The sequence below is a fragment of the Capricornis sumatraensis genome, chromosome 3, assembly GCF_032405125.1.
Source record: "Capricornis sumatraensis isolate serow.1 chromosome 3, serow.2, whole genome shotgun sequence".
NCBI classification, from domain to species: domain Eukaryota; kingdom Metazoa; phylum Chordata; class Mammalia; order Artiodactyla; family Bovidae; genus Capricornis; species Capricornis sumatraensis.
In genome coordinates this window covers 35,593,979-35,621,148 of record NC_091071.1, presented here as the reverse complement: position 1 = coordinate 35,621,148, position 27,170 = coordinate 35,593,979, and the positions used below count along the sequence as shown (strand labels likewise).

The window sequence follows — 27,170 nt, the reverse complement described above, 5'->3', positions numbered from 1 at the left end:
AACCAAGAATGAATTGACCTTAAATTCTCACAGTCCTCCAAAATAATACATCTGCGTGTCCTAAGCCTTTTATATCTGACCATGTGTTGTGAGGAATCATTGATTTTATAGTGATTATTTCCAGTCCACAGTATTGAGCCCACTTTATAGATCCAGAAAGGCAGAAACAAAGATTTATCATTCCCAAGGTCACATAATGAGTAATGAAGAAAAGAAAGAATTACCCTCTGGGCTCATGTGATGACTGAAGCAAGATTCATAAGCCATACATGTAAAATTGCATGTTTATATCATATTAGTTTGTCTGAAAATCATTATCTTACCTCAGTAGATGAAAATTGTTGCTTTCGGTCTACGTACCCTTGATATCTCATTACTATACCAAACAGAAAAATATCCTCATATGAGCAATTTATTTTAAAAAATCTCTGAATAACACACCTGCTGTAAAATTGAAATTTGCTAACTTGTAATGAACTTGCTCTTTGCTAGGAATAACCAGGCATAACTAATGAATGCCACATTTGCCAGGGAGAGACTTAGGCATCTCCAAGTGGTAAAACACATTGTTGGTGACTGCTTTGTACATGATTTCACTTTAATATTCCAGCCATCTTCCTAATCATTTTGGTTGTAATGGTAGATTTTGCCTTTTTGCTGGCAATATTATGGCTGGAATTCTGAAATCACACTTAGAAAGATAAAATTCTCAAGACAGGAGGACTAGAAATTTTAGAAAGGCTAGAGATGTGTATGCCCATGTCTGCATGTTTTATTAGAGCAGAGTACTGGTCAAAAGAAGCAAATTCAGCCAGTTGCCTGGGTGTTTTGCTGGATTATAAACTGCCTGGAGTGCATTGGTACCAAGTGAAAAAGTGTGAACTCAGCATCTTCAGTGAAGGCTCCTTTTCCTTCATTGGATTAAGCTGAAGGAATCCATTGTGGAGGGGGTGGGGCAGACGGGGCAGTTCATCCTCAAAGAAAGAGCACCAAGGAGGACCCAGAGCAGACCTTGGCTGGAGTGGAGAGCCCTGATGTGTGTTGACTGAAGCAAGTAGCAGAGAAACTGCAAAACCCACGTCTCTTTCCAGGAAGTGACATCATCAGGATTCAGGTGTTCCAGGGGATGGTGTGGGTTTCCTGTAGTTTTTCATCTTCAGAGTCCTTTGGTTTCCCAGTTACTAGATTTGACTGTCTTTCTTCCAGTCCAGTTCAGTTTAACATTGCCTCTCTCAGCTCCATGAGCTGAGGATGCTAAGGCAAATGGCACCTTTGAAGGAGTTTCTTACAGGCAGGCACAGGGAACACCGTAGATGCTCACGATTTTAACACATGTGGAAGTGGTAAGATAGGCTTTTGAGGGAGTGTTGTTGTTCAGTCACTCTGTCGTGTCCAACTCTCTGTGACCCCATGGACTGCAGCACGCCAGGCTTCCCCTGTCCTTCACTATCTCCCAGAGTTTGCTCAAACTCATGTCCATTGAATTGATGATGCCATCCAACCATCTCATCCTCTGTCGCCCCCTTCTTCTAAATCAATTACACTTCAATTAAAAATTTTTATAATTAAAAAAAAATTAAAACCAAAAAAGGAAAGAAAACCCAATCAGGAAAAATTCCAGTCATTTCCTAAGCTGTCCTGCTAAAATCTCATTCTGTGATTTTTCCCTCACATTCAGAGATCCCCTCTTTTTTATAAGCCATCATCTAGCAAACTGCACTTTGGAGGGAGACTTTATTATTCCCCTTGTCACCAACTGAAGACATATCTGTCATCCTAAACTTCTGTTTATTGTAAAGAATCTAATCTGAAAACACTGTTACTAAAATCTCAACCAAAAATGTGTCATTTATCCTATGTCTATGTATAGCTTCCTTTTGGGGGAGGGGGCGGAGTTTGGAAAACATCCACAGAATCTCCATGGCCACTTTTGTGGAACCTTGGGTGACCCTTGGAAGCATCCAACATCACGGCAGTCACCCAGGAAGATTCACTGAGGGTGCCCTGGCATTCATTCATTTCCTTTTACTGATTTGGTTTTTTCCTCCACATCCTGACATTTTCTGAAGTTCCTCCCAGAGAATAAAGAACATAGGTTATGAAGAGCCTTGTCTTCTCTTTCTCTTATAGCTGAACAGAAAGTTATTATGACATTAATGCATAATCATCCCTGGGGAGGGGAATTCTGCCTGGACCAGGATCACAGGAATGAGAGGAAAGCCTTAGGTTGCGTTAGCTAGCTCCTTATTGATTGTCAACGTTGACTGAGTGAGAATGGGTGATAAGTTAGAAAGCTAATACCTCCACAGTCAATAGGAGTGTTGCACTCCTATAAAGACACAAACTACCGGGCAGATAAGATTGCCTCCTGCTGTTCCGTCTCATACTGCCCTTGGTAGCTGACTTAATCTCTACAGGCACAATTGCCTTAGCAGCTGGGTAAAGACTCTACCTGCCTCTGAAGTGTTGATAGAGGACGAAGTAGGGAAATGAGTGTAAGGCTACAGCTCCATCCGTTCCATCAGATGGCATGTGTTAAGTGAACTGTAGCTACTGTAGTTGTTGCTGAGATAGGAACTGAATTTTATTAGCTGCCCATACTCCTCTCTTTCTCAAGGTCCCCTTTGGCTTGAGTTGAACACTCACATTTCTGCATCCATGAGTTACTTACCCCTGGGCTGTCGGGGGTGGGATGGGGTGCCTGCTGTTAATTGACCTCCATCCCATGTCAGCCACAGAGATGGCTTCAGACAGAGGTACTTCAAGTGGCTAATGGAATCTGTAGATTGGAAACAAAATATTAACTAGTGAACAGTGTCAAAACGAGTTGAAGGGACCATGTCATCCATATTTCTTCTTGCATTTGATCCCACAGTCAGTGTCAGACACCATGTCCAGTGTGTCTTCCTAGGACTCACACTGGGGAGAAATTACCCATTGAGTGATTGCCATCTGAGGGAGCTTGTAGGCTGATGCTCTGTGGATGAAGATGGCAGGTGGAAGCATCAGAAACACATACTCCAGACTCAGTACAACACCAGATGTTACAGGACAGTGGTTAAACCATAATCCTCTCCCCACGAAACCCCATGAGATTGGTTTCATCAAGTTCTTGTTCTTGGTTAATTAATAAACAGCCCTTATTAAGTTCTGGGTTTCCCAGGTGGTGCTAAGGTAAAGAAGTGAAGTGAAGTGAAGTCGCTCAGTCGTGTCTGACTCTTTGTGACCCCATGGGATTTCCAGGCAAGAGTACTGGAGTGGGGTGCCATTTCCTTCTCCAGAGTATCTTCCTGACCCAGGGCTTGAACCTGGGTCTCCCGCACTGTAGGCAGACACTTTACCCTCTGAGCCACAAGGGAAGCTACCCACCTGCCAGTGCAGGAGACATAAGAGAAGTGGGTGTGATCCCTGGGTTGGGAAGATCCCCTGGAAGAGGGCACGGCAACCCACTCCAGTATTCTTGCCTGGAGAATCCCATTCACAGAGGGGCCTGGCAGGCTACAGTCCCTGGGGTCCCAAAGAATCAGACGTGACTGAATCGACTTAGCACACTCATATGTATCCAGTCCTACTGTGTAACAGGCATCTTGTATGAGGATAGAAATAGAAAGAACCATAGGAGATTTTTAAATTATTATCTTTATTCTAAGTGAAACATCCAGCATTTTGCAACAGGTTTTCATCTTGGCTCTCAGGATATTTTTGAGCAAGGTATTCTGCACTTTCTCAGGTCATTAATTATGACACATGTGTGGTCAGTTGCTCAGTCATGTCCGATTCTTTGTGACCACATGGACTGTAGCTCACCAGTCTCCTCTCGCCATGCAATTCTCCAGGCAGGAATACTGGAGTATGTTGCCATTTCCTCCTCCTGGGGATCTTCCCAACCCAGGGATTGAACCCACGTCTCTTGTGGTTCCTGTCTTAGCAGGCAGATTCTTTACCACTGAGCCACCTGGAAAGCCCTGTTAGGATACATCAATGTGAAACTTCTTAGAGTTACCTCGTGAAGTATTTTGAGGAGACTATGCTCCTCTGAATGCAAAAAGATATGGTGAGATCCCTGGGAGAAACTTTATACAGTTGGCCAGTACAAAAATGAAGCCCACACATAGCACTTTAGTGGGTGCTTTCAGGTTAGATCCTGAAGAAACCTGTGAAACTATGTGGGTGAACCTTTCTTTCTGTGAATCAACCATGCTTTCTGGTTTTAATTTATAAATGTCTCATGCTCAGATGTTATTATCTGATGCTCAGGAACTTTCTCAATTAACACAAACACTAGAAACTACAGTCATTATCACCTATTCTCAGAATACTTTCAGAATTCGCTCTAGCTGTTTGGCTTTATTTTTGGTTTTGCTGTGAGTTCTTGTTTAAATTCTCAGCCAGTTCTAAGATGTAACTTCTCACATTAAAAAGAAACCTCTTCATTGAGTGCGTTATGAGACAAACACCATAAATGAGTAGTTCTTAAATTTGGGGGGAGAAAGTGGAATGTCACAGATGTCTTTGATAATCTAATTTAAAAAACATATTTTTCCCTGGGAAGATGTCAGTGTCCTCACACCGCACAATGCTGTACAAATGCCAGTGAGTTTATGGACCCACCTGATATCCATTCTAAACCAGCTATGGTTTAATGCATTTGAATGCATTACAAATATTTTTTTTTTTTCCATTTGGAAGGGGCAGCAAGATACACCATTATTAAATAACCTTTCCTTTAAGAATATATTGGTGGATGGGATATATTACATTATTCAAACAGATTGTATAGTCTGGGTATCCCATACTTTCTTTCCTTTTCCGTAAACTAATTTGCTGTAGTGCAATCATCCCCTGCTTGCATTCATCCAAATATTTAACTACCGTTATTACCTTTCTAAGAAAATGAGATGTGCATTCACATTACATTCTTGCAAAAGCATATTGCGGTCCCAAAGTGATTGACAAGCAATACAATTACCTTTGCATGGCTAGACCGACCGCCTCTGCATTAAAATGGGGCTGCACCTGTTCTATGCATGATGGTAGCTCTCTTTTCTTGTATGGGGCCATGGCTCATTTATCGAGAGCTCCATATTAGACATCACCCCCCACCCTCCTCTCTCTTCGTTTATGTTATTTTGAGTGCACCTGTTTAGTGAGGTTTTTAAAAATGTTTGAATACATTCTTGGAAACCATCATGAGTCTTTGTAAGAGCTTCCTTGAAAACAGTTCCCATTTAGAATAGGACCTGGGCTTCCCAGGTGGCGCTAGTGGTTAAGAACCCGCCTGCTGATGTAGGAGACGTAAGAGAATGGTTTCGAACCCTGGGTGGAGAGGATCCCTTGGAGAAGGGCATGGCACCCCACTCCAGTATTCTTGCCTGGAGAATCCCATGGACAGAGCAGCCTGGCAGGCTATGGTCCCTAGGTTCACAAAGAGTCGGAGAAAACTGAAGCCACTGAGCATGCATGCCCGCTAGGAGGCTGGCCTCCAGCGTTCTCTCGAATGTCATGTAAGATGACATGTGGAGGGTGGCACTCTGTAGGGCAATAAGCTTTTTAGTCCTTGGACCAGAAGCCTCAGCTTCCCCTGGGATTTGTTAAACATGCAAATTCTTAAACCCAACCTCCCCCTCCCTCTTCATCCAGCTCTATTGATTCAGAACCTCTGGGCTAGGCATGGAGCCCAGCCATCTGTGTTTTGATGGGCCCTCGAGGTGGTTCTGATGCTGGCTGAAGTCTGACCACTGCTGCCTGCCATAGCAATTAAAAGTTTGGGCTGTGAAGCCAATACAATACAAGCTAGGCTACAGTCCCAGCTTTGTCGATACCTAGCTCTCTCTGTCTCACTTTTCTGATGTCAGAAGAGGCTATAATAGCATTATCCATCTCATAAGGGTATTTTGAGGACTCGGTGGGGTCATGATAACTAGGTCAGACTAAAAGGACAGACACGGGGCTTGCCAGATGGCTCAGCAGTAAAGAACCTACCTGCCAATGGAGGAAACACAAGAGACTTGGGTTCGATCCCTGGGTGGGGAAGATCCCCTAGAAAGAGAGATGGCTGCTCACTCCAGTATTCTTGACTGTGAAAATCCCATGGACAGGGGAACCTGGTAGGCTACAGTCCAAAGGGTCACAAAGAGTAGGACACCACTGAAGCCACTGAGCATGCACGCATCCCTTCCCATACTCAAATCTATATTAATATTTGGCTAAATATTATTATATTGTTCACTCTTACATCACCATCTATCTAGCCTCTTGTACTGGTCTTCTAAGTCAGAGTCTAGTTGTGAGGAGTTGTGTTTGTTTGTTTGGGAGATATTAGTTCCCTGGCGAGGGATTGAACCTATGCCTCCTGCAATGGAAACACTGAGTCTTAACCACTGGACTTCCAGGGTATTCCCAAGGTCCAATTTTTAAATTTGATCTCCCTCCCCCTCCCCCTTTGACCGTAGTTACTGATGTTGAATAACTAGAAGAGGATTCTACCTAGAATTGCTCTGGGTCACCTTCTGTCACCTCCTAATGGCCAACCCTCCCCCTTGATGGGCAGTAGTCACTCAACAGATACTTATTTACATCTTCAGGGTGGAAAGTGATATGTTAGCTATCAAATGAGATACAGTGTTGAGGAAGCTATTGGGTACAACTTTCAGGGTGAAATGAGCCCCATTCACAAACGCCCCATTCATATTTGACTGATATTTAAAATTATTGGACCAAGCAAGGATCAGAGGGTCAGAAAACATGATGCTGGTATTTACAGGAAGGAGGAAGAACTCTGTTTTGGTGGTGGGGGGAGGACACTGGATAAAACTCATAGCAGTGTAATCTTTGACTAGAGCTACAACTGCAGATACCTTGGGCTTCCTGGATAGCTCAAACAGTATAAGAGTCTGCCTGCAATGCAAGAGACCCAGTTGAATCCCTGGGTTGGGAAGATCCCCTAGAGAAGAGAATGGCAACCCACTCGAGTATTCTTGTCTGGAGAATTTCCTGGATGGAGGAGCCTGGCAGGCTACAGTCCATGGGGTCACAAAGAGTCAGACACAACTGAGCGGCTCACACTTTCACCTTCTTTGCATAATCCTCCCTTGACGTGGGCACCTACTCACCTCTTTCCCCATTTTGCAGCCAAAGAAGGGACGCTCAGGTTGCTCAGATCATTAGTTCCAGGGCCCCTAGCTGCTGATTGCTGAGGCTGTGATCCAGAGGCCCGTGTGTTTCCCGTCTAATTTGACTCTCGTATGGTGCTGTGCTTTTGGAGGAGGTTATGAAGAGATGAGGCTGTCCCGACACCAGGATCAGCACGTGCAAAAGGTGTGACAGCATGAAGAAATATTCAGAGCCGCTCTGATCTGGCTGAATGATCAGTGCTGGGCGCAGTCTTGTTGGCAGAGGCCGGCCCTGCCTTCTGACCCCCGGCAGACAGTATTCTTTTATGTTGGAAGCGTTGAAAGCAAAATCAAAGCCTAGCTCAGGATGCCACACACTCAGTATCTGGGATTAGGGTTTGACGCTGCTTGACAAGGGCTCTTGTGAACAGGAGCCCTTTTTGATCCAAATGAAGACAGCTGAAAACCATGCCTACCAGCCTCCTTAGTGTGTGAAATCTCTGCACCCTGTTTAAAGACGATGGTCCTTGGGGTTTAGCCCTTCAACTTGGAAAAGCTCTGAGAAGCCCATGCGGTGTTCTCCAGCAAAGCAGTGTTGCTGCCATGTGTGTGTGTGCATGTACGTGTTGTCGGTGCCTCCCTCGGCTCTCAGTGTGCTCAGCCTTCCTGTGGGTGTGCTCTGCTCCTGAAACCTGCTGAAATCCTTGGGTAATTGACATCATGTTTTTGGTTAGGACCCCAGCTCCATTCAACGGTGGGGCATGTGGGTCCTTTGCCAGAATCATAAATCATCTGTAAACTCCATGGGAAGGTTGTAATAACAACAGCTACCCTTTGGAAAACATGCCTTTAGAAACTTGCGTTTTTATATTTGAGACGTCTTGGGATCGTGGCAAAAGCCTGTGAGCTGTGCAGGCTATGTGGGTGCTCACTAAACCCGTTTCAATGCTTAGGAATTGTACACTGGTTTCCCAGGGTTACAGAGCCTCTTCCTCTGGCTATTTTGCTCAGGGTAAACCATGAGACTTCTGGAGAAGTCCAGGATCTTGTATTTACCCCTCCTGTGAAGTCCCTTCTCTCTGGCATCACTCTGTGGCCAGGGATCAGAGAGCTGCTGTGAGGCTTGGCCATCAGTCTGGATATAATTTATGTGAATGTACACACAGACATAGCCATGTGCACACAGGTGACACGTGAGTACATATAGATGTGCAAACATATTACTACATGCATCATATGCACAGTATCTTCATTCATAAACACATGCACACACATGCATTTACATGTACAAACAAACATCCATATATGCAAAAATCTGGGGGCTTCCTGGGTGGCCCCATGGTGAAAGAATCCACCTTTCAATGCAGGAGACTAGTGTTCGATTCCTCGATCGGCGAGATTCTCTGGAGAAGGAAATGGCAACCCACTCCAGTATTCTTGCCTGGAAAATCCCATGGACAGAGGAGCCTGGCGGGCTGCAGTCCATGGGGTCACAAAGAGTTGGACATGACTATGGCATTGAGCAAGCATGCGTGCATACATGTACATGAATCGCACACATACACAAATGCACATAACACATAACACATCTGTATACCTGTTCACAGACCATGTAACTAGAGATAGTCCCCTCCCTTTCCCGTAATAGAGGGGCACATGGAATTACCAAACATTAGAATGTGAAATACTAGAGTGTGAAAGAATATAGAAGAAAATCTCTGAAATCCTTTAGATCTCAGCTCCCCTGAGATCATTCAGCTGTAATACTTATTGAAAGCATGACATCCGTACCCCTATACTTATCAATCATGTATTTTAAGCAGATGATTTGTTTTTCTGGGAAGGAGCTAGGGGTTTGGCTGAATGCAAACCCCGATCCTCGTATCGGCGTGGGCCACTTGAAACATACGTGAATCCTGTCTGCATCTGCAGCCCTCTGGAAAGCCCACTGCCCAGCACAGCATTGCTGCCGTGTCCTGATTCTGGGCCCCCACTGAACCCCAGCCTCATTTTCCTCAGTCTGACAGCCTGCCGTTGTCTCCAGCCTCCTTAACCAGTGTGGAAACGATCCCCGGTTCCTGTGTCTCGCTGGCCCTTGTGACCAGACTAACTTGGCCCGTGCAGGGGTTGGTGTGTCTGCATGGGGAAGTGCACTAATATGAATGTTTTTCTTTGTGTGTGCATCCTTGCAGTGTTGTTTACCAGGATGGATTTTATGGTGCAGACATTTATGTAAGTATCCATTAACATGCATGCCACCCTCGTTTCTCACCGGAGTCATTCTTTTTACAAGTTTGCTGCGATTTCTCAGCTGGGTGCCACCTATTTCCACTTTTCATGGGAAAGAGTCAAAGGCTCGGAGGACAGATGGCCTTCTGCTCACGGTAGCCATCATGCTATTGAGTGAGTGGAATGAACTCCTTGATTCATTTCAGAATAGAAGAATTTTATTTATTCAAAATAAATAAAAATACTGACTTTTTTTCCCCATGTCCAATTAAAGACTTTGCCGCAAAAAGAAATTCTCTCCCAAATGCCCAATTGAGGTCTCTGTGTTTTCAGTCTAATATTTAAGATGACAGCTGTAGTTACCAGCTGTAGAGGGTGAAAAGATATTTTCATGGCTAATGTTTTTAATGTTTTCTTGTATTCATTGAATTATTTATCATGACAGCCCTAGAAAGATTCCCCTCAAGTCCCCGTTTCTCTCTTTCTTTCTCCACATTGATGGTTTTAGCAAGAAACATCTCCTAACAAGATATAGATCCATTTGAGCATTCAATTCTTATTTTTTTCAACCCCTGATTTCCCTCGATTTCCCCGAAACAGTTACCTGACTTAGAATTATTAGTCCTATTTAGGACTGTTTGTTAAGTGGTAGCGCTTTATTAAGCTTCTCACTTTTGGAGAAGAGGAGGAAGTTTCTCGTTATGGGGCCATAATTAACTTTACCTGGCTTGATCTAGAGCTAGTTATTCACCGACGGATTGATATCAGCATCAGTGTCATGAAAATGCCTTGGAATAAACACAACTTAAAAGAAATGGGGGACATCTTCTAAATCACATCATTGTTTTCATTATGAGTGACCTCAAATAAATTCAGTGGAATCGTATTTGTTGTTTTATAGACTAGATAACAAAGAAAAATATAGCCATATTCCTGATCAAATTGAGGCAATTTACTAGAAAATAGGAAAGATGCTAGTTATTTAATTTTCTTCCCTTTGAATTTTAAATAATTACAATTTTGAGCCAGAGTATTAATCTCTATCAATGATGAACTTGGGTTTTATTATTATTATATTAAGTATATTTATTATAATCTGTGGGTTAGTTTTTATTTTTTTTTCCCCTTGATAAAATGAAAGAAGAACCTACCTATCTTTTATTCACCCAGGGAACAACCAGTTTCCTTTTTGTGTGTCCACCTCCATCCACTCCTTCTCAAGTCCTCTTTTTCCAAGCTTTGAGTTTGTACCATTTTAAATAGAGAAACAGGCAGGGGCTAAAGAGCCTGGACCTCCTCCATATCCTCAGGTATCCACTGATCACAAACATCAATCTATCCCCTTCCCCTAGGGTAGCTTCTGGATGGAGCATGCATATGGAGGAAGTAAGGACTTAGTTGGGCCTCCCTGGTGGCTCAGACAGTAAAGAATCTGCCTCCAGTTCGATAGTCACGGGTTCAATCCCCAGGTCAAGAAGATCCCCTGGAAAAGGAAATGTCAACCCTCTCCAATGTTCTTGCCTGGGAAATTCCACAGATGGAAGAGCCCGGTGGGCTACAGTCCAAGGAGTTGCAAAGAATCAAACATGACTTAGCTACTAAACAGCAGCAGCAACCCCTTGAGATACAGCTATATCTCCTTTGAGATACAGCTATGTTCAGATAACTGAAAATGTCTTCCCTGCTCCCTTTTTTAAAAAAAAGAAATGATGACTAAAGAGGTTTATAAAAAGACACACAAGGTTCTGTTTTTATTTAAAGGGAGGTTGTGGCTGGCTCGTTCAATCTCATTAAAAATAATGCACAGTGAGTAGGTCTAGGGCCATCCTGAGGGGACCTGGGACATGTCTTAGACACACTGGTCACCTCTACTGGGTCTAAATCAGTTGTTTCTTTTTTCATTTTACTGGGCAGAGTTGTAAGCTTCTGGCTTCAGTTACTTTTAAGGGAGATAATAGGAGTCTGCTCTCCACTTCAGATAGTTCTGTCTTGACAGTGGGTCAGAGCAACCCAACAAGGACAACAGAACGGGAGCCAGGACCACTGACCTTTTATGCACACCCCACTTTCTCCAGCACATGCTCCTGTTTGTTGCCCAAGGTTCCCATCCCTCCCACATCATGGTGGAGCCCTCGGGCATCTCCCAGTCCTGCTGAAGCAAACAGCATTTGAAAGACCTGCATGGATCCCTGTAACTAGCAAGTCACAGCCTCCTCTGTAGAAATAGCTCCTCTTAAACTTTGCAGGGAAGAGAGGATTGAGGAGAGAGAGAGAGAAAGAGACAGCGATGATCATAGATACCCTGACAGAGCTGGAGGCGGTGGATGTGTTATAAGATGCTGTGAGCCAGAAACGAAGGTTAAAAACCAGGGATGCTCCTTTGGGCTGAGTGCAAAGAAAAATCATCTTGCTGGGAAGCCCAGCTCTGCAGGAAAAAGGCTGCCTGCCCTGCTCTGACCCAGTGCATATGGCTACTCACCAGAGGACAGAGAAGTCTTCTGAGTCAGCAAGGAGGGTCACAGAGGTCACTACCTGGGTCTCTTCTACCTGGGGCATAACACACACACACACACACACACACACACACACACACACACACCTTTACTTTAAAAGGTAGCAATTGAGCTTCCATAACTAGCCTATCAAACCTACACATTCACTCATTGCTAAGCGGCACATATTTCCATAAACTCCTTTGAATTAAAAAGCAGGCCATGGCACAGCACTGTAAATCAGCTCTCTACTGTGCTCAGTTACTCAGCCCTCGTGTCCAACTCTTTGTGACTCTACGGGCTGTAGCCCATCAGGCTTCTCTGTCTATGGGATTTTCCAGGCAAGAATACTAGAGTGGGTTACCATGCCCTCCTCCAGGGGATCTTCCCGACTCAGAGATCTAACCTGAGTTTGCTGCACTGCAGGCAGATTCTTTACCACTGAGCCACCAGGGAAGCCCAAATCAACCAGACTTTAATAGAAAAAGAAGAAAAAGTAGACTAGGTTAATGAAAAAATATAGAAATAATAGGAGAGGCAACACATGGATATGATCAAACTGTGGAAGGACCACAGTCCTTGGACTTGCAAAGCAATCCATTAGATTGAAGGGTGAAGCCAGGGATCTCATAAGGCCAACCTTGATTGAGGAGCTGAAAATAAGGGTTGCTGAAGCAAACTTAACCAGGACATGTGTCTTCACCCACTCAGGGAGATAGCAAAGAATATGGAATTAGATCAAAAGGTAACTATTGAAAATGGAGGAAAGGACATAATAATCGAGCTAAAAAAAAAAAAAGAAAAAAAAAACCTGACAAGCTCTCAGTAGAAACTAGAGTAAGATAATAGAGTTCTGAGCACTAGGAGAAAGCAAATAAAGGAAAAAAAGAGAGAGATGATACAGAATATAAATATTAACCTTACTCCCTTTTATTGAAAAAGCCCTAAGCTTCCTAACAGGGCTTCCCTGGTGACTCAGTGGTAAAGAATCTGCTTGCCAACGCAGGAGACGTGGGTTGTGGGTTAGTTCCCTGGGTCAGGAAATGGCAACCCACTCCAGTATTCTTGCCTGGAGAATCTCATGGACAGAGGAGCCTGGTGAGCTACAACAGTAACAAAGCTTTCTCACACTCAATGCAACTGTGAATTTATCTAGCAAATATGTCTGGATAAGATTCCAGTGCACTTTTGTATCATGCCTAAATCCCATTATAAAGAGGTTCTGGGTGACACCATGACTTCTATACATTATTTCTGAATTCATGTCCTTCTGCCGTCCATGGATCTTCAAGAGGCAACCTCATTTCAGTGATGTTTGAGCTCAGGACAGAGGTGTCAGTAGCTTTTGGAACATGGAAAATGGAAATTCTCCAGATAAAACCCCCAAGTGTTTATTTCTGAGACTTTGCTTTCTGTGTGGGCCAGCTGGGGCATTCTGGTCAGTCACCAGGTAGCAAGGCAACAGCTCATCTGGAAGTTAAGCACCTCCTGTGTAAGAAACATGATACTCACACTCCACATCACCTCACCCTCCCTGCACATGGTTCTATGAAGTATGTTAGTTGCTCAGTCCTGTCTGATTTTTTGCGACCCCATGGACTGTAGCTCACCAGGCTCCTCTGTCCATGGGCTTCTCCAGGCAAGAATACTAGAGTGGGTTGCCATGCCCTCTTCCACGGGATCTTCCTGACTTGGGGATAAAACTTGGGTCTCGTGCATTGCAGGCCAGTTCTTTATCATCTGTGTCCTGGTCCTAATCAAGGAGCAGTCTTATTACCCATCACCTCCATTGTTTTCTCCCCAGAGGAGAAACCATTTTTTTCAGAAAAGAGATGAAATCTTTTGCCTGGACATCTTCACTGACACTGTGGTTTCAGCCCATGAAATGGATCAAATTGCAAAGTTCAACCCTTAAGCCCTGGGCCAACAGAAGGACATCATTGTCTCCACTGAGCAAACCTGAGAATGTGGTGAAAGACAGGCAAGGAGGAGGGAGAGAAGTGAGAGGATAATGGCGAGCATGTGAGGCGGACCGGTCACAGGGAATAATATCTGTACTTGAAATATTCAAATGACAGAGAGAGAGGTGGGGGAACTTCTATAGGCATAGTTCCACAAACGTGGAATTCTAACTTAAAAGGGAAGGCTCCGTAGAACTAGGAGCTTCCCTGGCAGCTCAGCTGGTAAAGAATCTGCCTGCAATGCAGGAGACCCTGGTTTGATTCCTGGGTTGGGAAGATCCCCTGGAGAAGGGATGGGCTAACCAATCCAGTATTCTTCATTGTTGTTTGTTTAGTTGCTCAATCATGGCTGATTCTTTTTGATCTCATGGTCTGTAGCCTGCCAGGCTTCTCTGTCCATAGAATTTTCCAAGCAAGAGTACTGGAGTGGGTTGCCGTTTCCTTTTTTAGGTGATCTTTCTGACCCAGGGATCGAACCTGGGTCTCATGCTTGGCAGGTGGATTCTTTACCGCTGAGCCACCAGGAAAGCCGCATACACACACAGACACACACACGCATGTGCATATATTTGCCCCCACCACATGGCGTGCAGAACCTCCCTGACCAGGGATTGAACCCATGCTCCCTGTATTGGAAGTGCAGAATTTTAACCACTGGACCACAAGGAAGTTCCTTAAAATATACGTACTATACTACACACACACACACACACACACACACACACACCTTTATCAGGCAGGTCCCTACATCTGTTAAAATGTTCAGTCACCTTGATGTCTGCCTTGGAACTAGAACACTTCACTTCCAACTAGAACCACACACAGGAAAAACTCTGCCTCATTCACAAATCACTGTCATATCCCAAACTGCTCCCCAGTCTGCCCAAGGGTTCTGTTGAGATCTTGTGAGTGTTTGGACCTGAATGAAGTGATGGTGGGTTAATGACATCCATCTTCAAAGAAGTTTTTCCAGACCTATGCATACACACGCGCCCATGCTCTCACACAAACACACACTCACACAGGCACACAAGCAGTGTTTCCAGTCATATATGTTAAAATTAGCTTTGGTAGCTTCCATCTGATTCATTGCTTCCTGAAATACAATTGCTCTGTCTGTTGTTGTTATTTGAAATTAAATTTTTTTTAAAAAAGGCACTTTAAAGAAAAAAAGAATAATTTGTAGTCACTGTAGGTCATGTTTGTTTGTTTTAAATTATAGCTTTACTGAGGTATAATTGACAAATAAAATTATAAGGTACTTTTTTAAAAGGTGTCGATTCAGTTACTGTCATCTTAACTGCCTCCGTCATTTGGCATCAAAGTTAAATCCTCAGGTGTGCCCCAGAAATCCAACCATGAGATAAAGAGAGAAATGAGAGAGCATGTTAATTTGAACTGTTGGAAATGGCAGCCCACTCCAGTATTCTTGTCTGGAGAGTCCCATGGACAGAGGAGCCTGGTGGTCTGTGATCCTTGGGGTCGCAAAGAGTTGGACATGACTGAGGCAAGTTAGCGTGCATGCAATATTCTTGGAAGGGAAAGAAGCCATGAAAGTATCCTTTTTCCTTCTTTAAAAATACATGCAGAATTATAACACAAATACAATGAGGGCGGTTTGATCCCCACCCCCACCTGCTTGATACTCTCAGTTACAGAGATTCGCGGCTCAATAATGTCTGGCATTCCTTGGTCCTTCTTTTGGTTTAATGGGTCAAGCTTAGGTCTTAGTGACAAAAGAGAAGCAAACTTGGAAATGAAGTGCTCTGGAATTTCTGTCTGACTTATGCATTTTCTTTATTTATTTCATTTTTGCATTGAAAACATTACATTTCTGTTTCCTTATAGAGTAGTGTATCAAGAGCCTGTGTATGGCAATAAATTGCTGCAGGTATGAAATCCTGGCTGGTGGAAAAACTCATCACTATTGATTGTGGGTTTGCTGTGAAATCCTACTAACAAGATGATTCTGGGGAGGGAGGGGAGACATTCTCTAACATAGAAGGAGGGAAGACTGAACTGAATTTTCCAGTTTTGATATCAATTCTTCTAGAAAAGAGACACTCATCTTGAAATCTTTTTTTTTTCCCCTCTTTGCTAGATTATGTGTGTATCAGAATTGAGATTGGGCTTGGCTGTTTCTTTCTTGGCTTAAAATGTAGCTGGCTTCAGTGAACATAAACTCAGTGAAAAATTCCAAGGGTTTCATTGAACCAACTGTCTGAAAAAAATTTTAGTAATTTCCTGGAGTCAACTGGGATGGTTAAACCAAAAACCTTTTATAATTCAGCATCAAGGATCAGTATACACTATAGCTTCTTATAAATTTATTTCACATTTTCTGCCATAACTCTCAAATTTATTTCTCACTGATGAAGCAACCCCAAATGAACAAACTTGTTCAAACTTTAGGGAAACAAAACCCAACACATCCATTGGAGTGTAGCTGGCTAAGTCCCAAATTTTGTCTATAACCAACACAAAAACTGTCAAATAAAATGAAAGAAGAATGTAAAACTAAAATGATGAGTGGGAATTTTATTACACAGGTTTCCCTTAACCTGCAATTGTCGCTTTTGTTCAGTATTAAGTCAATTAAGAAAGTACGTTTTTTGTTTTTTTTTGGTGAGATTAATCAAGTTTTAATAAGAAATCTAATACGAAACAAATGGGTATTTAGACTAAGGAGAGAACCAAATAATTAAAATTTCTGAGATAAGCTTTTATTATCACCTTTTAAGAAAAGCTGGACTTCAAAAACAGCTGAATATATCACACAGATAAGTTAAAGAGTAATGATTTATATGAAGGATTTTATATTTTGTAAATAATGCTCTTGTGTGTGTCATTAGAGTGAATAAATTTTATGTATATCATTAATCCACCTGTTTTAGACAAAGTAAGATCCCTGAATATTCTTGGAAAGGAGGAAGCCCTGTGTCCCCAATGATATAAAAAAATTTCACCTCACTTCCTCAGCAGTTTGCCATTTGGATATTTGAACTTTTTTTCCCCAAAAGTATGCTTTCAAGTTAAAAATGTGATTTCCATCATCAAACCACTTGGTGATGCAGTAGAGATGCACAGAGCTCATTAATACTGCTTTACAAAGTCCCACAAATGAGTAACCAGTTTCATTTCATTTAACTCAACATCTCCCAAACCTATGTGGTCATGAAACCTTGCCTTTCCCTTGATGAAGATCCCACCAAGCACAGTTTTGAAAATGTTTCATTGGAGCATCATTAAAGTACTTAATTGATAACTTCCCCCCATGGACCTCCAGAGGTCTTGCTAACAAAGGAAGTATTCCCAAGCCTGTGAATCAGTATCTCTAATGGTTGCCTCTGGTAGTGGGGGCAGGGGTGGGAGGGGGAATCCATGACCATTCAAAATACATATTTTCTATAAGATCACATGTCTATTTTGATGCCCAGCATGTGAAAGTATGTTTTGTGAGTAGGGAGTGTAGAACTCTTGTGTGCTTGTCGTCCCTTTTCTTTCTTTTTCACCTTTACTTTGGTGGTGGGAAAAATCTGTCAAGGATGCATTTTTTTTTTTTTTTTGTCCCAAGGTCTGGGAGGATCAGTTTTAAGGTGGCTGTGCTTTGATGACCACAAATGAAAGTGAGCACTTCTTTTTCAAATATTACCCCAGAACCTTGCTGAAGCTTTGGCTCTACTCAGCAAGCTGAAAATTATGGGCAATAAAATTGATTAGAATCACCTGTTAGAAAGGCAAATTAAAGCAATATTTTTTTTTAATCATTTTACAGTGTGTGCACGCATGCACCGAGTCAGTATACAACTCTGGTTTTCCCCTTAAATGGATTCCATGGGGAAGAAGAATCTGAAAGGAAGATGAGGCAGTGTATAGAAGCAGAGGCGTCAAGCCATCTACCCCTTTTTATCTGTCCAATTACTGCAAATTCCAGGGATCACTTGGACCTGGGCTGTCCAGTACTGTAGCCGCCAGCCCCATGTGGTGGTTTACATTTTAATTCAAATGAATTCAACATTAAATAAATTTTAAAAGCCATTTGTTGTAGCCCCCACATTTCAAGATTTCCATAGACATTTAGGACACGTGGCTACCATATTGGACAGCACAAGTATGGAACATTTGTGTTCATCATCAAGTATACTGGACACCTAGGAGATCACTGACCAAGGTCAAAATCTCTCCACCAGTTCCACAGACTTTACCACACTATGACCTTGACTCATGAATCAGGAATACTTGTAAACATACTCTTAAATAGTAAAAATAAGTGTCAGGAAGCCCACATTTGTTTTCTCTAAACGGCTAAAACATGTGCAAATAGAGAATGGATCCTTCCCAAAACTTAATAGACAAGCCCCTCAGTTGTTCAGAAGGATCCCAGGTGTACACTCCTCCACTTTATATCAATGCAATAAGTGTCAACCTAGTAGTCAGTGAGGGGCTGCTGCTGCCTGGGTCAGGAAAGAATCCACCTGCAATGCAGGTAGACCCAGGCTGTTTGATCCCTGGGTTGGGAAGATCCCCGGGAGAAGGAAATGGCAACTCACTCCAGTATTCTTGCCTGGAAGATCCCATGAACAGAGAAGCCTGGTGAGCTACAGTCCATGGGATCAAAAAGAGTCAGACATGACTTAGTGACTAAACCATAGCAGTCAGTAAGGTTCATTTTAGGGATATTCTGTTTGCACTGCCATAGTTTTCCCCACTTATCAAAATTGCTACCTACTTCCATTGACAGAAACCATTGCAGAAGTTGAGGGAGTCCTCCAGAATTCAGACAAAGAGGTTTTGCAAGTAGGATGTTGCTAGAAGTCTTTCCGGGAACCAGATTTACAGTCACCACATCATGACTGATCGACATGGCCCTTGATGCAATGCGCTTTGCAGTAACTTTTGTCTTTCAGTCTGAGAGTGACAGAAAACACACACACACACACACAGAGATGTGCACTCCCATGCTCACATTCTCTACTCAGAGTTTTCAGCTGGTTGCAGCTCATGCCTCTGAGCCATCAGGAAGCCAATGCCAGCCCCTCCCTACCTCATTAAGTTCAGTACACATGCGTGCACACCTGTGTTTCTGTGGATGCCTGATGAAAGGCAAGGAGATGGGCAAGCTGATGAAAAGACTGGCTCCAGAAATCGGGTGAGCCGATTTCCCCTCAGCCCATCAGTCTATACCTGGAGCTCAGTGCTTACTGTGACAACTGCTTTGGTTTCCCAGCTCCTCGGTACATTTAATGAGTTTCTCCATCCTAATTAGAGAACATGGTGTTTGGAACACCAGGTGGTTTCTGGCTAAGACCTCTTTTTTTTTTTTTTAACTTTCATATTGTTTTTCAAGGGAGACTTTAAAAAAAATAAAAATACTGGCTCCAAATTATGGGTGATTATCTGTCAGAATGTCTGGGAGGTGTCTTCTCCAGAGTGATCCAAAGAAGGAGCTTGATTAAGGAGAAACTAGCTTTTTGGAATGGCCACGTAAGTGATAGAAAATTTGCTTTGAAAGTTGATTATGATTGGCAAAGAGTAGAAATAAATTGCAGAGACCACTGTTCTGATAGATGCTTCTTGCAATTTTCTCATTCATCTGTCTTCTATGCTGTACATGGAGCCAAGAATAATGAACTGCTTTACTCAAGAAACTACCATTAAATCCCCCCAACATCCAGTTACTTTGCTATTAGAAGCCCTCTGACATGGTTGTGTCCTGAATTGCCCCTTCACAGCAAAGGTGAGAACCCTTCTCCCAGAGGATCGTGGGATTATGTATTCTATTTAAAACCTGAATGGCCCCCGTGTTATCGGTGGAGACTGGATCCTGTTAATTGCACTAAGATCATTCAACAGTGGTTGATGTATCACTGTGGTCTGCTGAGCAAGGAGCTCTGTTATTTTCACAGTTTGATAATCAATGCTCCACTGAACACAATTCCTTTCGAATATGCCCATTTGCTTGTCCTCTGCTTAATTGAACAATTGCAATTACTGGTACATACAACTAAATGTTAATTATTTTTCTCCAATTTTTTTCTCTCTCCTAATGATTTCATTTACAAATTGGAAGACTTTATCATATATTCCACAACAAACAAATTCCCCATTTGAACCAGTGTGATATCTTGAGCTGAAAAGATAGAATTTTTAAGCAGTGCTCAAGATTCCTTTTTTTTAATCATTATGTGACATTTAAAAAGCTCGAGACGGTCTTCTTTCGTTGCTTTAGTGGGTGAACAACTACATATGCAAGAGACTCCTAGCACAGTTTCAATCAAAGGATTATCTTATTTTTGTAAGTAAATATCAAAGACATTAACATTAATAAATATCAAAGATAGCAGGGCATTAGCTTGACCTGTATTGGATTTTTAAGGACGTAATCAAAGATGGTTTGAATAAGATGTAAGTTGATAACTGATAAATCAAGGTAAAGCATACTCACTTTTGAAAATCTGGAAAGTTCAGCAAAGTAGAAAAAGCATTTAAATAATCTCCCATAATCCTCTGCACCCCAAAATGATTACCATTAATTAACATGTAGGTACATCTCCTTCAGAGGGTCTCTGGGTTCTCCCTTTGGGATTTGCTTACAACTGCTAATCTTTAACATCCAGCTGGGGCTGGTAGTCCACCCCACATCTTTCTCGCGTGTTTTGACACTAAGCTTTCATTAACCTCCACTTGAGTTCGCTAGATGGGGGTCACTGCTGTTCTGCTGGGGTCTCACCATCAGGCGCCCTGAGTCGGCTCCTCTGAGTTCCTAAGCCTGCTTTCTCCTTGTGTTTTAGGGTGGTTATGCTGCATACCGCTACGCCCAGCCCACCCCTGCCACTGCCGCTGCCTACAGTGACAGGTAAGGGCTTTCCTTCTCACACTTGACTATTACCTGGAAATGAACTTAGCTGGTGGGAGGTGAGCCTCTCGTTTGGTCTCGGTGCAAATGCATGACTGCTGGGGAAGGCAGTGCCCCGAAAGTTAGGTGTCACGGTGAAGGTCAGCACGGGTCCGCCAGGATGCACTGACGCCTAGCTCACTCTGATCGCTCGCCCTCTCTGCTAAGACACAAAGATGGTGGGTCCGTGCAAAGTTGGTTTTCCTCTGACAGCACGCCCTGCATGCACAAAATACACCCCTTGTATAACCTTCTCCTGGGCTTCTCTGTAAAATCCTGGATTCATGTAAATCATAGGACGAAAGCCAAGAGAGGATCCCACAGGGTTTACCTCAATTTTCAACACCTCAGTTCCCTTTTTTACACCTTTGTACATTCAGGAAAGCATTCCCCTTTATTGCCTTTTAAGATCCCGCCTAAAGGAATATGGGCAGTGTGTCTGGCATTCATCAGGAGAGTCTTTCTTTTTGGCAATGCCCAGACTTCAGGCCTATGAACATAAGCCAACATTTATTTGTAATGCACACCACATGTGAAGACTGGCAGCGGAAGGGAGTGAAGTAGGTTTAAGAAACGCAGAAGTCAGAACTGGATGGCGGGGGGATGGGGGGTGAGGGCTGGGGGTTGGAGGAGCTCTATTACCCATTACCCAGGCTTAACAGATGACTCGGTTTCTGAAATGGCAAGCCACAGCTATTTTCGTATAAGTGCTTTGGAAAAAAAAAGAAAGTGTGCGTTTCCATATTGAATGCAAATCGTTGGCTCTGTTTTCAGAGGACATAAATGTGAATGTTCAGATGCTCTGCATGCACAAATGTCATGGAGGGTGCTTATTTTGGGTAATGATTCCTTTAATTTAAAACTATGTTTCATGAGTAAAACAGTAATGGTAACAGTTTGCATGTGTGGCTGAGGCATGCTGGGTTCGACAGGTAAGCAGGCGGTGTCTTGGACTCGTGAATGGGGCGTATTGGCAGACTCTGGGCCTCCTCTCGGATCTCCTGTGACTCACTTCCTCTCTTAGTTTGCTGTGGTATGCTTTCTCTGCAGTTCCATTCCATTTCTCACAAGATATATCCTTAGTTCTTTGTAACCACAGACTTCTTCGGAGGTATACGAAAGCAAAAGAAATTCCTGAACCCTCAATGTCACACTTTGAAAACCCCAGGCATAAAAACTCGTGATCAAATAGCTTTTTGGCAAGACAAAATTGAGATCTGTTATCTGATTATATGCAGGTATTATTCCTATAACTTCCTATTATTCTTATAAACAGCCATCGAGAGCTCTCAAGTCTGGAGGAAGCTTCCAGAGAAACCCAAACAATTGTCAGCACACAGTTCTAAATACTTAAATTATCCAGTTACCCAATCATCAGTTGCTAGGATGCAAAATATGTTTTATGAAAGTTGCTATCTTCAATACACTTTGACACTGAATTAGGGAAATTGAGAGGGTCAAAAAAGCTAATAAAAATGATGACAGTCTTGAAATTCTCAAGATCATTCTACAAATGAAAAGGCTTAATTCTATTAAATTCTGCACACTGCATATTCACAGAGTGTCAATTGTAATGTGGTTCATCTACAACCCTTAATTATTTTTATGAAAATATCTCTCGATGCTAAATTCTCCAACACCCACTTTGTATATAATTATAATCATAGTAACTTTAGCCTGCTGCATAATTATAAGAATCTTAAACAGATTTATGTCTTTGATTTTTTTTTTTAATCTTGCTGCTTGGTATAAATGCATCTATCCCCAAGCTGAAAAAAAGGTTAATTACAAAAATATAATTTAAATTGCTTTCTTTAATAAGACCAACATAGACATTTAAAAAAAACAACAACAATGTTTAATACTATTCTTAGATAGAATTACTTGAGGATCTGGCCAACTCCATTTGCATTTGCCTTAAAAAATAAGTTAAAATTTTGCTGCACTTGGGGGCACCATACATGCAAATATATGTATGAAATCTGTTATTTTAATATTATTAAGATTTCTCACTGGCAACCTGTCCTACTGAAAAATTGCCCTCATTCTTGGTGTGGTAAATCTTGACTAACTCTTCAATTCCCACTTTTGTGTAATAGTTTCAGTTGAAGAAACCAACTAAACCTACTCTTGTCCTTATAATTGGCCTCTTGCTGTTCATTAAAGAAATTTGCACATTAGGCCTCTTTGGTTGCTGTGGAAATTGATTACTAGTCCTATTTCACTTGCCACTTATGGAAATATTGCATCGAGAGAAACACAGACATTGATAAAATTACCAGAAAACAATCTTAAAAATTATGTTTCTGGTTTGACTTGTAAAGTGTGTTTATGAAATGGTGATACTTCCATTTATTGTTAGTAAGCAGGTAAAGAGGAGGAAGACCCTTCAAGAGATGACACATATTTAGGGGAAAATGTGAAATTATCAGAAGAGATTTCCAGTCAATTAGAGATGGCAAGAATCTAGAATTATCTCAGGGAAGTTGTGTAATCACTTTTTACTCCATCACAGGATAATATCAGTAGGGAGAGACTCTCAGTACCTACTTTCTAGAAGACAGGCAGGATGACAAAGAGAAAAGCTCCTTAACCCAAAGAAACTCCTTCAAAATAGGAAATAAAATCAGAAGGAACAGAGAATGTTTGGGTCACACTCACTGGCTGTCAACCTGATCCAAGGGGAAACCACAACAAACTTTCTAATCATGAGATTCACTTCTCAAACGTCTTGAAAGGGAAAGAAGTTTGATGTCCCCAGTCAGTGGAATTTTACCTTTTATCAGCACAGATTAAGCCCTCACCAAATTAAAGATTCAGGGGCCTTTTAGAAAATCCTGAACTCCGGTAACCTCAGGACTGGCCAGAAGTTCGTTGATGGCCACCTCATTAACTCCCTGCCCATCAGCTTCTCAGTTAAATGATCACACGATGATTATCTCGGAGTACCCTGAGAGTTTCTTGAATGCCGACCTCCGGAAGGAAGACCATCTGGTGTGGGCAGTGATTTCCCCCCAAAGAAAAGGACCTGACTAGACTAGGTAATTTTGCAGGCTCACTGACGAATCGAATGGCAATAGGCAGATGTCTTTCTTGGGCATTCAGGAAAGATTTGGTAAGCCTTTGACTTCACCTCAAATCTTCTAATCTCACTTTGATTTGTGGAAAGCCAACTATCTGGACTCTCAAGGGAGATGGTTTTCTGAGCTTGAACCGATCAAAGCATGGCAGTGGGGCCGATGATCATCTGGTCGTTGCATGCCACTTGGTGTTGCTGATGTGTTTGTGGTATGTTCTGGATTGGACAGGTCCATCACCACATTAGCTCGATGAATGGCTTGCTTGAATGAAGCCTGGGGGCAGGCTTCTCTTGATTGACTGGCTCTCGGTTTCTTTGTGTCTTCTCACTTGGTCCTTGTTGCATCTTTGAGCAGCCAAACTGGGAGGCAGGGAGGGAGAGGGGAAGATTTCCTTTTCAATGAATCACGCTACAGGTATTTGGGTAAACATATCTGATGTGTACACAGCTTTGATGACAATGTTACCACGCCAAAAAGGCAGACATCCGTCATGCTTGCCCTGCTTGCCGAACATCCTAACATCCCCTAACACACAGTGCATGGAAACAGCCCTCCACATTAGAGCAGAAGGGAACTCAATTCAGACCAGCTAGAGGAGAAACTAATAGAGGCATTTGCTCTGAGATTTCATGATGACCCAGGTGCCCTGCTAGTTACGCTGGGTCACTGTTTTCATGGACACTTGCATTTCCTTAAAGATCCTTAAAAGTTAGCGGCTTTTGACCTACAGTGGTAGCCCCAGCCATACAGGTGCCTCTAGACTGAGCAAAAGAGACAGCAAGCAACAGGCTTCTGTTTGTTGTTTTATTTTCTACCCTTTTTTGTTTTTTGAGACCTTTAGGTTTTTTTGAAACATTAGACTCTATCATATGAAACCACTATTTTTGTGGGCCCCAAATGGTAGAATATTGGCAATTTCATGTAGCTCAGCTTAATAGAGGGGCTTCCCCAGTGACTCAGTGGTAAGGAATCTGACTGTAATTCAGGAGTCACAGGTTCAATCCCTGGGTCAGGAAGGTCCCCTGGAGGAGGAAATGGCAACCTACTCCAGTATTCTTGCCTGGAAAAAATCCCATGGAGAGGAGCCTGGTGGGCTACAACCCATGGGGTCACAGAGTTGGACATGAGCAACTCAGTTGGACTGAGCAACTGACTAATCACAGCTTAATAGAAGCCCAATTAAAATGCCAAATATCAATATCAATAATCTTGTTCTCTGCCTAGTCAAACATATACATATATGTATGTTGTATGTATATATTACTCACATATACATGTGAAAAGTATATGTATACACAACACAAACACACACTTCTGCCTTAGGACCTCATGGAGGACGTCTATGCATGTCTAGATAAATAAATCTTAATACAAGGAGGTCAGGATATGCCGAGTTGTGCCAGTCATGAGTCCCATGCTAGAACATTTTTTAAATGTGATACTCATAACCTATAAATAATAGGTTCTGTGTCAGAGAGAAATAGATTAGTAGCCTTTCTTAAAACTCAGTAGGAATAAATAGTCATGTCTTTGGGGTCATGGAGTGGTTCATCTAGAGATCAACTATTTAAAATTATATGGTGGTAGAGATAGATACGGGATTCCCTGGTAGCTCAGTTGGTTAAGAATCCACCTGCAATGCAGGAGACCCCGGCTTGATATCTGGGTTGGGAAGAGCCACTGGAGAAGGGATAGGCTACCCATTCCAGTATTCATGGGCTTCCTTGGTGGCTCAGATGGTAAAGAATCTGCCTACAATGCGGGAGATCTGGGTTTGATCCTTGGGTTGGGAAGATCTCCTGGAGGAGGGAATAGCTACCCACTCTAGTATTTTGGCCTGGAGAATCCCTATGGACAAAGGGGCCTGGCAGGCTACAGTCCATGGGGTCACAAAGAGTTCAAAAGATAGATAGGTCCTACATACATAGATGGGTTAGGTGGATGGATGGATGGATGGATGGAAAGGTAGATAGATGATAGGTACATAAGTGGTTAGGTGGATGAATGGAAAGAAAAAGAGAAGAGAGAAAGAGGGAAGAAAAAAGGAAAGAAAGCAAGAAGGAAGGAAGTATGGACAGATAGGAAAAGACTATCTCTCTATGCTCTCATAATCGTTCATAATAAGCTTCATGCCAGGATATAGACCCAAATTCTTATGTATAACCGTAGTTTGATCTAAACTGAAAAACTAAAGGGGTTAGAGTTGATTTCCATTCATGTGGGTACTCACTATCTAGTTTAGAATGATTTTACTTCCTGGATTTAGATTAAATAATAGAGAAATGTCATTAAAATAAGGCTAATAATTGCATTTAGAATGATATACTATTTTTTGTGAAGTATTTATTGAATCATATAGGCTAAAAATTAAGGGGCTGCAAGGCTTCAAAGCATATATACAAGCACCGTGAAATGAAAAATTTAATTTACCCTTCAAATTTTTTTAGTAGAAGGGTTAATTTTTAAATATTGTAATACTTTAGGGACTTCACAATTTTACTCTTTCTTGCTGAAAGCTTCATCTCTGGATCATGTGGATTCCTGAATGAGGGTAGACCATGCAAAAGCAGAGATAGGAGGGAAGTTTCATAGTTTTCCCTGTTCCTCTTGTGTGAACGGAGTTAGAGCAAGGTTGAAACTATTTCCGGTTGAAAAGCACCCATTCTTTGTGACGTGTGCGATGAGGGATTTCAAGATCTTAGACCTGGGCTTTGTGTGAAGCACCATCTCCCTTGGGCTTCCCAGGCGGTGCTAGTGGTAAAGAACCTGCCTGCTAGTGCAGGAGATGTAAGAGACATGGGTTCAATCCCTGGGTTGGGAAGAAACGCTGGAGAAGGAAATGGCAGCCCACTCCAGTATTCTTGCCTGGAGAATCCCATGGACAGAGGAGCCTGGCATAGGATCGCAAAGAGTCGGACACGACTGAAGCGACTTAACACACACTATCTCCCATGGCCAGTTCAAGACCAGGTGACTGCTTCTGATGACATATTTACTAATTTTCCAGGACAGGAGAAAACCACGGACCATGTAATATGGTGACCAACTCTCTTGTCCGGAGAATGGCCAGACTTTAATTAGGCTTCTTTCCCATATGCTGTGACAATAGCTTTTCTTGTATGAAAGGATGACAACAGCTTTGCTTTCTCCTTTTTTATCCAGTTTTGTTTTGAATGTTCTTCTTCGGCAAAGTAAAAGTTGGCAACTCTATGATAGACTCCATATTATATTTTATTTACATTTTCAGTCCTTTTTGAGAAATCCACTGGTGGAAAAATAGAGTGAGGGTGTTGTAAAACTTGGTGATGCCGACAGTGGAATTCTCAATGGACGAGGACCTGAGGGCTTAGTTCATGGGTGTCCAGAGAGGATAGCTCCACAGTTAAGACCAGGACCCGGGG

The 27,170-nt window shown here is 42.5% G+C and overlaps 1 protein-coding gene across 10 annotated transcripts in view; it reads left to right on the top strand.

The window, feature by feature from the left end:
• The window catches only part of RBFOX1 (RNA binding fox-1 homolog 1), a 431,904-nt gene that overhangs the window by 369,819 nt on the left and 34,915 nt on the right, over window positions 1–27,170 (top strand). For 7 of the 10 annotated variants that reach the window (XM_068967487.1, XM_068967484.1, XM_068967480.1 and 4 more), the window contains 2 exons: window positions 9,305–9,344; window positions 20,586–20,650. In XM_068967487.1, coding sequence (XP_068823588.1) covers window positions 9,305–9,344; window positions 20,586–20,650 — 105 coding nt within the window. Of the gene's footprint in view, window positions 1–9,304; window positions 9,345–15,642; window positions 15,686–20,585; window positions 20,651–27,170 lie in introns of all 10 variants that reach the window. The other 3 variants (XM_068967486.1, XM_068967485.1, XM_068967481.1) reach the window with 1 other exon arrangement.